General features: G+C 34.3%; 1 protein-coding gene across 2 annotated transcripts in view; it reads right to left on the reverse strand.

The window, feature by feature from the left end:
* Nucleotides 1–69: 69 nt before the first annotated feature.
* Nucleotides 70–13535, reverse strand: part of LOC100371496 (B-cell receptor-associated protein 31-like) — a 28943-nt gene continuing 15477 nt past the window's right edge. For both annotated transcript variants that reach the window (XM_085496796.1, XM_085496797.1), the window contains exons 2-8: nucleotides 11099–11217; nucleotides 5944–6044; nucleotides 4477–4624; nucleotides 3495–3630; nucleotides 2734–2878; nucleotides 1445–1545; nucleotides 70–505 (exon numbers count right to left, since the gene is read on the reverse strand). In XM_085496796.1, coding sequence (XP_085352922.1) covers nucleotides 467–505; nucleotides 1445–1545; nucleotides 2734–2878; nucleotides 3495–3630; nucleotides 4477–4624; nucleotides 5944–6044; nucleotides 11099–11190 — 762 coding nt within the window. In that variant the 5' untranslated portion in view covers nucleotides 11191–11217 and the 3' untranslated portion in view covers nucleotides 70–466. The remainder of the gene's footprint in view (nucleotides 506–1444; nucleotides 1546–2733; nucleotides 2879–3494; nucleotides 3631–4476; nucleotides 4625–5943; nucleotides 6045–11098; nucleotides 11218–13535) is intronic.

The following is a 13535-nucleotide window of genomic DNA, read 5'->3' on the forward strand; positions in this document are numbered from 1 at the left end:
CAATACTTTATATCATTTTTACTGGAGTTAGCAAGCATGCTGATTAGCTAAATAATTTCACAATATTAGTAGTTTACAAGATTAGTTTATGCATATGTGTACATTTATTTATGCATATGTCTACATGAATCTCTATGGTAGTCGGGACCAGTTTGTGGTCAACTAAAATACAAACTAGAATACAAAACTTATCTGTGTATAAATGCATGAGATACAAGTGCTCAATAATTGGAGATATTGTTCTTAAAAAATATATGAATTTCTATAATTGATAAAACAAATAATTATCATTACACAGAAGCACCTTTTAACCCCATATTACCCATCATGCATTACTTCCTTTATAGCCCGGTATATAAGTGTATAGTGCTGGTGAAAAAAAAAGAAGCAGTAATCAAATATTTTAATTAGTTAAACCAACTGCGTATTGTAACATTTCAGGAAAGTTTCCTATGTCCATCAGTTTTCACATGTCTTTCTTAGATTCTGCAAGTTCAATTTTCGCCTGTAACAAGAGATACAAACAAGTAAATGTTAGATTTTCACTTTAGCCACATGCAAGCTGACGTCATAAAGTGATGCAGACCTGATGGCATTTTGGTAGTCCCGACAGACTGTTTTACAAATGTTATGCGTCACTGAATATTTCGGTTATAATTGCACTTAGAAATAACCCGACTATATTTGTAGATGAAACAATGATGGTGATGAGTCGGTAATTTATTAAAATTAATGAGCATAGCAACAACAACTATAGTGCTATAATTCTGCTTCATTTCCCATCATGTATCCTAATTGGATTCTATATGTATGCATGGAATCATGGATAATTAAATCTAACAGTTAATTTCAACTAATATACATTGTACTTTTAAGTATGGATGTGATAACACACTTTGATAGGAAATTACTGAAATTGTTAATCCCTGTGACCAACTATTTGAATATCTGAAAAAACAACTTGAGATAAGGCCAAAAAAGTAGGTTATGCTTCTTGTCACAACATAGTTTTCCAAATTTTGTGTTCTGAAAAAGTGCACCACATATTGTGGAATGGGTGAATGTTTGTTTTATGTTTCAGGATATGTTTCATTGTTTCAGATAAACTTTAAATGCATGTAATCAACGAATTAATTAATTAATAAATAAATATTAAACAAATATCTTGTGTGATATTAAATAATTTCATTATAAAATAAAATTATTAATAAAAATGGTGTTACTGAATCATTTTTCAATTTTTTCTAGGACAAAGATAAACCAATGTCTTATTATTATGTGTAAGAACAAGTTTGAGTACCCGCTCTTTTTATTGCTTTTTATTTTTATGATTACTGAGCAAGGATTTGTAGTTATGTGCATACTCAAAGAAAAGGGAAATTCAGTATACATCTACAGCAGAAAAGTAAAATAAGGAAAGCTACGCATATAGACATGTATGTACCTGTAGGTCACTGTGTTCTTTCAGTAATCTATCATACTCTGTATTGGTCCCCTCAGCTTGCTTCTTCAAAGCAGCCAGGTCGGTTTCGGCTTTCTCCAAAGCTGAGAACAAGAACATAAATTCCTTATAGAAACATTCGCTGGTTCCCGGTGTCCCATGTGAATGACAAGTAGGATGCAGGTAACTAGTAATCGTCATATTGTTCCAGTGGGCCGGCCCAAAGTCACGTGACTAAATGATGTAATTTGAAAAACATTCTAATATTCGTTTTCTGTCTTTATTATGCCATGCCCACACATTCTGCCTGCTTAGACTTACATATTTGAGATGTTTCTGGCATTTCCCGCTGTTTCTGTGCAAATTTATAACAAAAGAAACAGTTTTATAGTCGCCCAATTTTCAAGAGTAAATAGAAACCCCTGCTCTAGAACCACGAGCGTAAGCGCTGACGACAAGTAACCAAGGGAAATAGAACAAGCAATGAGAAAATGATGGACCAATCAGAATGCTGGAACCGTTACTAGTTACCGGCCTTTTGTGATGGTACGCCATGACACTTGAGGCGGTAACCAGCCAATATTGAAACAGTGTCTACACAGATTCCGTGAGCTTGCCATAGAGGGCGCACAATCTCTCACTTCAAATCAGGGGGATGTTCAATTTCTAAACTTTAAACAAATTTCTATTACTGCCATAAACAGGGTTAGCACGAAATAATGACTCTAGTCTGTCTGTCCATTAGATACTGTAAGTTGGAGGATGCTTTCCTTTATCATATGTTTTTATTTTATAAATATATATATTTCTGTTACTTTCTTATAGAATTGTTTCTCTCAAAAATTGAGATATTTTGAGATATTGAGTTTCTAAAGGTCAACCCCCTTGAATATGTTTTCAATCATGAGATGAAATATAAAAAGAAACTATTGCTTGCACATAATATACACATATTGCATAACCATGATGGCACTAATATTTGCTCTAATAGAAGTGCATCTCCAAGTATAAGTGCATGTCACACATGAAGTGCAACAGTAATTACAGTTAAAATAAATTCATTTTTAATCAGTTTCACTTAAGACTGCCTGTACATCAATTACTGGTATACATGTATTTTATTCCCCTGGTTTGACAGTTTCTGCTATAGAAAAGAACTATGATGACAGTCATGGTTTTGGGACAGCTTCCAGTTGATGACAGGACATAGTGATATAAAATAAGTATGAATCTACCTCCAATAATAACTACCGGTAGTCATGCATGGAGTAAAAAATCACAAGTTTCCTAACCTGCTTTGGTTTCTTTTAGTTCCTCCTTGACAGCAGCTAATTCTTTAGTGGTTTCACTGTCAGCAACAGCTGCCACAACTATTTCAGCCATAGAACCAGATCTGGAAGTCTTACCGCGAGGCTCTTTGGTTTGCTCTTTCAGTTGCTGCAGGAGAGAACATAAATTTTGAATTGTATTGGTTGTATGAGTGCATTTTAAACACATGTGTGCCTTTGTGTGAAAGTGTATTTGTGCCGATTACAGTGGGAACGTGTACATAGCTTTGGTGAAAGCGTCTTAGGTCAAATAATATCAGTGACTTGTATATACGGTATATACTGTATTAGCTCTAAAATGCATGTGAATATACAATAAGCCTCTCAGCTGAGATAGCTTCACTATGTGCAATGCACATTTCAATTAGAGAATTGAAGAGATCATCACAAAATGAACGATTCTGAGATCGGTTCACATGAGGTATCTTTATGTGTATAATATCAAAGCCATCAAACTTGCAGTTTTCAACAAGAAGGCGAAAATATAACTTTTTAGCAAAAAAGCCAAAAATATTCATCAAAATATCAACTACAGTATGTAAATTAATTTTCAATAGGATTTAATTTTACTATTTTGATATTTTGAACATTTATCTGTACTATGATTTAAAGTTTACAGTGAAAAGGGTCCTGATACAATTGTACATGTGCATGTAGATTTAATTCAGACATAGTAGAATCTCACTAAATTGTAAAATAAAAGAAAAAAATGTACAAATACACACCTTCTCCAGTTCCTCTTTCTCATTCATAAGTTTCTGTGCTGTCTCACTGGCATTCTCGGCTTGTTTCTTGGTAGCAGCATTGCTAGCAATGAGAGTGGCTTCTTCAGAGATCAGTCCTGACATACGCTTCAACACACTATGAAATAAGATTAACACACTGATCAGTTCACTCTGTTTTACAAATGTAACTCCCGGTATGTCTATAAACACAGACATGTGTGCAGATACAGAGTGTACATGTACATTCTTGGGTGTACATACAAGCAATAATGATATTATCGGAAGATCAGTATAAATTTGAAAGAAATATAGAGAATAATGTGCATACCTTTAATATATAGTTTTGTATATTTTTTAATAATATATTTTTTTTTTTATTAAATATTGCAATAAAAAAAAAAAAAAAAAATAGCAAGTCACAGCCACTGGCTCTATTAGAGAAGATTCAGGTTATCTTGTGAAAATTTACTAAAATTATTGGGTCTTCCAGGATCCCTATTCTTCAAATCATTAACAACTTGAAAGAAATCTCAGAAACTGTTATCGAGCACAAATGAGAGAACAAACTGGCGGCCATGGCTAGCCAGAATAAATTGGAAAACTGGGTCAGCAGTTGATTTGTCAAATCAAATCATTAGACAAATTAACCCATCATGCATTATTTGTACAAAGTTTGAACGAATCAAATTGGCCCAGGTATGTCCAAGGATCAGTTGATGATTTGTAATTTTTTGTTCTTGTGTCAGAACGTACACACAAACCAACACGGAGGGCTGCACAACTTGTGCTCAGATACACTTTTGAGGTACCCATACATACCTTGGTTACGTATCAACTTCATACCTAATATGAACACAATTTTTCCATCAAATGATGCAGACAAGAAATCTTTTCTCTAGTCAACTATAATGGACTATACAGTACTGTGCTGTGTGGTACAGATATTCATGATGCAACATTTTCTTTATTTTTTAGTACTTACATCCAGAGAAAGAAAGCAAATCCAGCAATGTAAAGATTTCTCTGTGCACGGAATAACTTCATATGAATCATCACTTCTGACTGTGGATTGTTCTTTAAATCCACTTCGCTTACACCGACGGAGTACTTACGAACTTCACGGATGGCATCTGAAAGAGAACATAGTGAATCTGATTTTGTATACTCTCATTATAAAATTGTCAAAGCTCAATTAAAATGAGCTCTTTGCAGATATTATTTGGAAACTAATGATATGATTAATATCTGAATTAAAATAAAAATGCATAAAACACAGGAAAATTTTATTTCGGCAAAGTCATACATGCCATTAATTTTAAAATTAAAAGTGAGCTCCCTCTAGTGGCAGAAACTGGTACCAAAAAAAGCATTGTTTGTTGAGTGGGACAGATAACTAACTGAAACAGTCGGTGGTTCACTTTAGAAATGTCCATTATTTTAACTAATTAGTGTTTGAATGTTTTCCTGAGACAATGATACATGCAATGAGGATTCTGTGCTCGTCTGCCAGAGGTGGCGCTATCAAGTGCAGCTTGTTTGGATTTATTTGCACTTGCATGGTAATGTTCCATTGTTTAAAGGGGGTAGTGGTATGAGCGAGAGGGTGTTGAGTGAGAGACAATAAATGGGGTTTTGTAAAGTATATCTCATGTTGCATCAGAAAGTGGGATTAATACCCTTTTAATCAACTTCAATACTGTAAAATGCTTTATTTTAGCAGGAATTAATTTTTGCTGAAAAGACTCTTTTGGTATTTTGTATGGAATTTATTTTCACCGATTCTTGATGAGTTAAATGTAAAATATAGAAAAAAACGTATATTCATTGCCTTTCGGCGAAAATATCCTGAATTCTTTCCAGTATGCATGCTATTTATGTACGTTTTGATCCACAGTAAACTAATTATTTCTCTACTCTAGTTAGAGATACTACAATAAAATACCATCTGAATGATAAAGAAAACAGCTACCTTGACTAAAGTTTGTTTCAACTATAGCCTAGGCACATAGGGCAACAAATTAAGTTTCAAAGATCTTCAGGTTTGATAAATCAACAAAGATAATGGGAAAGATATTAAAGTATGTGGCAGCAGCAAAAATATAAAATTTACATCACATTTTATTCAAATTGGACACAGCGACAATGTAGCACCTGATGGAAATAGAAGGACATCATGGAACTCAAATCACGTGAATCTTACAAAACGATTTTAACTGGAATTGTGAGAATTTATCTTCCATTACATTATGACTACAACTTATAATCAGATAAAGATGTATAATCAAAAAGGTATGAAGAAAGCACTGTATCAGACAGTACATACAAAGACAGGCTACATTACATGTAGGTGCCAGTAAATATAACAGCAGACTTTCATCATAACCTCGTATTCCAAATACACACTTCAGCAATATGCCATAAAAAATCTTTCCTCCAATTTGATACTTACCAAGAAATAACAGAACCAATATAAATATCAATACATTAAAATAAATATATCCATATTGAGCTATAGTTGCTATCAGTCGAGAACGAAATAATTTCTGCCACCTACAATGGAAATAAATAAAATCACTCACATGTAACTACAGAATTGTTTACCTAAGGAGTGTAGTCAATAACACAAACACAAATGGTTTCCACCATTTTTTATATTGGCAAGTTAATACCTTATAGTGTTTTAGATAAAACAATAGCAAAACATGCAAACATTCTCTTATTGAGCGGACACCTGTACATGTTCTAATATATGTTATTTCCACATTTCCATCTTATTTGACCACTATATTTTGTTTACAACATCTCACATTGCAGCAATGAAGCATGTGGTGGGAATAAATTACAACTACAAACATGAAATGTTATCACTAGAATATTGCAAAATATAATGCACTTAGACAGTGTACTAGTTGTTACATTCACTGTAATGCCTTTGTATATGCATACTTATTGATATGTATTGGGCATTTCCAAAATATTCACCTTTTCACCACCAGTTCCCTCTTTTCATTACAAATTCACAAAATAGTCAAAAATGGCCAAATTTTTTGTGTAAAAACTAAAAATTGACACAAATTTAGTCTGTTGGCAGCAAAATTAAGGTTCATTTAATACCAGAAATATTGAAGAATATAAACAAATCAAAGTTAAACTGTAAATAGCTCCCGTGTGATCAGAGCATGTATTATAAAGGTATAGGCTTTGCCTAATAAGTGAATGTAATTGCATGTAGGTCAATCCATCAATAAAATTGATCAAGATGTCTGAGAATCTATGACATACATGGAAACACATGATTTTGATATGGGCATTTTTAAAAACATGCAAGGACACTATACTTGTAAACAAAGGGCACTAATGAGGCACTCTATGAATGAGGTATTTCTAGAGGACAGGGTTTGTCTCGTCTGCAGTTGAATAATTTTTGCTTTGATTTTCTTATGGGTTTTTTTCCCAATGCAACTTAATTTTACTTGTTTTTTTTAGTTCTTGGTAATTAGTGTCATTAGGGATGGAGTAGTAAAAACCGCAATTAACCTCAGTGCAGCAAATCGGGATAGATCTTCCTGACGCAATGGGCAAATTTCGCTATTTTCGCTGACAAATAAAATCTGCTAAATTAAACCTACGTGAACATGTAAAGTAACAACAGACTGTTTCCTTGACAGATTTTTGAAATTAAATCATCAAAATAGTACAACTAAAAAGTCTGTACAACATACCTAGAACAGATAAATAAAAACATCGTAGTTTAATGTTCGTCCGGACTTTGAGCCCTTGAAAGTAAGTGATCCAGCCCTTACATATGCCAACGATTGAAATTTGTTTAATTACTATCAAATTATCGCTCAAAAAAAAAAATTTCATTTGTGAGACGTGCTTTTGATACAAATCGAAGATCACAATCGACCCTACACAAAACCACCGTCATTTTGTCTTCCTTGTCCTTGTTCGGCAAAAACAAAAAACTTGCATATTTACTATTTGTTTAATGAGTGCATTTTTGTTTAAAAATATCAAACAATAATAAACACCAAGTAAAATAGGAATCAACTGCTTTGTTTTATTTGAGTAAGATGGAAACTGTGCGAAAACAAATGTGAAACATTACTGTCTGCTCGAGAAGACACTGGAGTCGTGTGCAAAGAGATTGTTTACAAATTAGATCACATTGGAAGTGCTTTCAGTAACGTTGTGTAGCTCCAATGCGTAAAATAGAAAATTTATATCTTGAATAAAACTGACAAACTTCCTTGCTGTTGCTGTCGGGTGTCTGCATTATACATGGATTAAGTGTAGACGCGGGGATTCAGCTTTCCTTTTCTCTGCTCATGGCGTTGCAATAGCAGTGAAGGTCAGTACTGGGTTGAACCAACAGCCATGATCACAAATAATTTTTGAACCCAATAGTAGTGATCACTGTGATTATTATATAGATTTCTTGCAAAGTCTGGAACGATACTGAAAAAAAATCGTTGATTTCCTTCTATATTCATGCTTGAAAGTAGGCCGAAGTATCCGCAGGTGAATACGAGTATCCAGATAATAAGTTAGGATCGATCAGTTCACACGAATTGTTCTGTTCTGATTCATCATTGCAAAACAATGGCCTGGAAACGACCCAGCTTGAGGGAAACAGTATCGTGGAAAGAAAGAACAGTATCAGACCAGATACCCTTAAAAGACCTGATGAGAACACTGCAGAATCACGGGCGAAACAAAAGTTACGCGGCTATTGTCTAAGCGACACAGGTCCGAGGAGAACACTGTACATGTAACTAGCACATTTACGAATCGAGATTGGCAGAAAGTTGTACGGCATCTGTCTTCGATTTTGTCTATTGATGAATATGACGCACAAAGTGATATTGAACTTGCGTTCATGAAAATCGAAAAGGGTACTGCCTTTTCGTCAAACTGAAAAAATGGCAGCGTATCTCTTGTAACTGCGCATGCGTACTCCCATACTCGCGTACTTTTGATGTTTTTAGTCGCTGTATCTCAAATAACATCCATCATGATATAATAAATCATTATATACTAAAATTCGCAAATTTGCAGACCTTCCAATGAAATATTATCATTTTTTTTTGCGACAGAATACGTTATTGCAATATTCAAATTAGGCTACTCACCCTAGTCAAATATTTGTTAAGAAACTTTAAAGACTCTAAGTTATAAATTAACAAGCCATGCATGGCACAGTCCCCGTTAGTTATCAAAGTTAAAATAAATAGTTTTGTTGATAGTAATATGGCTGGAATATAACCATGTCAGGAATATGATTTTTCAACATTACAATTGACATTTGTATCTGATCGTCAAACAAGTACTTGTCCATATTGAGAGATATTGCTCTGGAATAGCATTCAAAATCAGCCATTTTGAATAAATGTATATATATAACATGATGTATAACGAATATATAAAATTTGAATATAATCAGTCAAAGTATTTCAGAGATATGGCTCTAGAAGCCCAATCACTAAAACAAAATGGCCGCCAGTCAGCCATTTTGAATCCAATCTGAAAAATAAAATGACGTGGACCAGGAACCCGTAATATTTAATGTATGAACCAAGTTTGAACGAAATCCATCCATAAATGCCAGAAATGCTTGATATTTGATGATTTTTTAGCACAAAAATGACCACCATTTGGCCATTTTGAATAGGATCATCAAACCAATATATCTGTCTATCTATGACAACATGTATAATGAATATTTAAAATTTGAACATAATCAGTGAAAGCAAGTCAGAGATCGATATGGCACGAGAACCACATTCATTAAAACAAAATGGCTGCCAGTCGGCCATTTTGATTCTTATCTGAAAAACAAAATTATTTGCATCAAGGTCCCATAATGTCTAATGTATATACCAAGTTTGAACAAATTCCATCTGTAAATAGCCAAAAAAAGCTTGATTTTGATGATTTTAAGCACAAAAATGGCCGCCATTCGGCCATCTTGAATCAGATCGTGAAACAAATTGACGTGCATATGTATAATATCATGTATGATGTATGTGTGAAGTTTGATTGTGATTGGTCCAGGCATTTCTAAGATACAGATACTGCGTCTGAACGGGGACTAATTAATGCAATACCGTTAAAGTCATAATATAAACCGCGGTTTATATTACAATGTATCAATTTAAAAATTGGGATCAAAAGCTCAAGTTCGGGGTGCGGTTTCTATTACGTACATATTGCAATCACTAAATGGGCGTGGTCATTTTTTGCCCACAACACTTGCACAAAACAAACAATACACCGTACAATCTCTTGAATAGGCGTCAGGGAAGAGTGAGAGGCTTTACTTTGGTTCTAAAATAGGCGTTACGAAATGTTACAGTTACAGTCAATCAAAAAAAACTGTACACATGATAAAAAAATACACACTATATTTAATGTAATAAATTTTTTTTTAATTTTCTTATTAACGAAAAGTATATTCTAACAGAAGTTTCAAGTAAAATCAAACAGGAATGCACTGCTTAGTAGCAAATGATCACAGAACGGTAGCGCAATCCGGCCATGCTGTGGTTTACAAGTGAATAACTTACTTGTTTTCGAAGTTTTAAATTGGCAATTATTATTCATTAGTGATTACAATAATGCACGAAAAATAAATCCGTTGAATTGTTATGAAATGCAAGTAGTTTCACCATAAACCATAGGTCTATGCGTAAACGAATGATTTCAGTAACATGTAAACGGTGGATACGATACCGGCCATGTTTTTGAATGCACACGTGACGTTTTATTGACCGAATAGGTCATGTCGCTAATTAACCAATCAAAAAGCTGGATGGTGCCCACGTGTCCAGATTACATAGCTCATTTAAACATGTTAATGAAGTTCAGCGACCTCATGGTGAACACGGAAGAGATTTACCAATAATGTAGTGCGATGTCTTGGCTTTGATTTCCATGGGAAAACGACATGATTTTTTTTTGTAAATCAAGAAATTATTTGTTTTCGAAAGATAAACTGAACATTGAAGAAGAATTTAACACTTTTACGGTGATAACAGCTCATTGTCGAAAACTTACGAAACACAGACGTATTCAGAAAGAGTATTGACAGAGGTTGCCGCCAGAACAAAAGCAGTTTCATTGCGTGTCTGACATCCTATCACCGCTGAACAATAAATAGGTGTGACTATTTTTAGGCACGTTGTCGAACAAATGAATAGGATTAGGAACAATGCCGTTTTGGACCAGCTGGTTGAAACAATGAAGTCAGTCATGGTCTTGTTGAATTGGGGGTGCGGTTAGTAATAGGTACTTTTCAAGTTTTCAATTTTTGTTAAGAACTCTTCAATTCTGAAGCCGGAATTGGGGGTGCGATTACTATTACGTATGCGGTTTATATTAGGACTTTAACGGTAATTGACTAATTAATATGCATGGAATTGCAACAAAATCTAATCAGCGCATCTACTCATCATATATTAGCTGTGCGTCGGTCGATATTCCAGCTGTGCTGACTTCGTTCATACTTTGAGGTATTCTCGTAATAGCCTCATATTATAATATCAATAATAGTCTATGCTCCCCACAATATGTTCATATTTAACTACAAATTAGACACTTACATATATGGCTTTATAAATGGCAGCATGAGTATCACCAACAATGCTATTTCTGTGTATAGCAACCCAGCTACAAAGGTCCACTGTAGAGACATCTTGGCTTTAATTTATATGGATTTATTCTGCATGAAAAAAACAATACAAATTGGCTTAATTTATATTTTGACAACTGTAATACAAATCCACTTGTTTGATGTACATCTATGTAGATAAATCCATTGTAGTATTACACCACATGAAATGAAATCAGTATAGAATGCCATCATACATTGAAGTCTGAAGCAAATACCACATTAAGGTAGCAACAGTAGTCCAGTCAATTTATGGTTTGACCCATCACAAATTGCAACAGAAATAATTTCTTCACAATATATTCCGGGGAGGTGTCTAGATTGACATACTGTAAAGGGGGTAATTATTCACTGGGTTTTAATTTAGCTTATTTCGCTGACTGGAAAAATGCGCTAAATTAAAACACAGTGAATATGTAAAATTTAGCATAGAACACATTATCTAAATGACGAAACCGTGAATTTAAAACCCACTGAATATGCCTGAAATGGTAAATCAGTGAAATTTAAACCCAGTGAATATTAGTCATTTTACAGTACTAAAAGTCTAGGAAAATCTAGGCTTCTGAAATATACCTAATTTGCATATATTCAAAATGGCCGTTTGGTCCATTTTTACAACATGGAAAATATAACTATTAGGACATATCTTTAATTCTAGATGACATTTTTTAGATATTCAAGTTGCTGCGATATGGTTTGGTGTGTTTGAATGTACGTGATTGTGAAACATTTGATTGAATAACAATCTCATTTGCATAAATCCAATATGGCTGCCAAAATAGTATCATTTAAATGTGTTGGCATTCAGGTGATATTATGTACAGGATGTAGATGCAAAACTATAATTTTGGAATAGAAGAAATGTTAACTAGTGTATGACCTTCTTATTAGACATGTCTCATTTGCATAATTTATTCAAAATGGCCACCACTATAACATTTGATCATGTTTTCATATACAGGTGTAAGACATTGCAATTGTTGGGTTAATATTTAATTACAAGAAAAGTATTATCATTGGGTAAGTATATAATTTGCTAGATTTAACATGACATTTTTGATTATTGTTAAACTGCCAACAATGAGTAGTCTATTTTTTTACATTTATTTCAGACTGTTGTTCATTACGTGTCTGCAATGGCTGAAGTAAGTAAATGTGCTATATGTGAAAGGTATTTAGGTGGTGAAAAATCAGCTATCATTACCCTGGGTGTGAAAGGAAGTGTCGGTGTTAACAAAGCCAGTGAAGAACGTGGTGACACTACTATTCATACTGTGCCTGGCCAACAAGTTCACAAGGAATGTCGTCGTATTCACTGCAATCCATTGAAAATAGCCCAGGCAAAGAGGCAGGTTGAGCAAGTCCAAGTACCGAGTACTCGCAAACTGCGTTCACTTGAAAAAAGCTTCACCTTTTGCTCTGATTGTCTCTTCTGTAACACTCCAATTGAATTCGAAATACCTGGAAGCTATTTCACATTGACTACAAAGGAGCATTATTGGCAACCTGCAGAGATAGGCAAGATGCATGGGCCAACAATGTACGAGATAGAATTCTAAGTGTACATGACTTACCTGCTGCTGATGCTGTGTATCACCAGGTGTGCAGTGTAAATTTTCGTACTGGGAAGCAAATTCCTAAGAAGTACATGGCTAGGCAAAATGTTTCCAAAAGAAAGAAGATGGGTAGACTACATGATGAAGAAAGAACAAATGCATATCTTGAAGTTGCACAGTTCCTTCAAGAAAATGATGATGAGCAAGTTACCATAAGTGATCTCATCGAGTTGGACAGATTTTTAGTGGACTCTGAAAGTACAGCATATAGCCATACACACATGAAGGCACAACTTAATGAGCATTTTGGCAATCAGATAATAATAACCGAAATTAATGGACAGGCTAATGTAGTCACTTTCAAGACAACTGCGGAGGCTGTTCTCCAAGAATTTCATGCTCGCCAGGAAAAGGACCCAGAGAGAGAGAAATTTAACATTATAGAAGCAGCTGCCAAGTTAATTAGAGATGATATAAAATCAATCGAAACGTGTAATGATAACATACCCACCCTCTAGTGTAATGGAATCGGAAGAAGAATGTCTTGCATTTGTACCAGAGTCTCTCAAGTGTTTTTTAAAAGAAATATTTGTGGACATTGGAGTGAAGCTGGCATCAATTGGACAGGCTATTATACAAGCATCTCATCCCAGGGTTCTACTTGCGCCACTCCAAATTGGTTTGGCAGTGCAGCTACATCACCATTTTGCATCACGTTTCCTAATAGACTCACTCCACCGTCATGGATTCTGTAGTTCATACTTAGACACACAACGATTTGGACAGAATGCAGCAATATATCAAGGGACA

Source organism: Saccoglossus kowalevskii, chromosome 3, assembly GCF_978046115.1.
Source record: "Saccoglossus kowalevskii chromosome 3, keSacKowa6.1, whole genome shotgun sequence".
Taxonomy (NCBI): domain Eukaryota; kingdom Metazoa; phylum Hemichordata; class Enteropneusta; family Harrimaniidae; genus Saccoglossus; species Saccoglossus kowalevskii.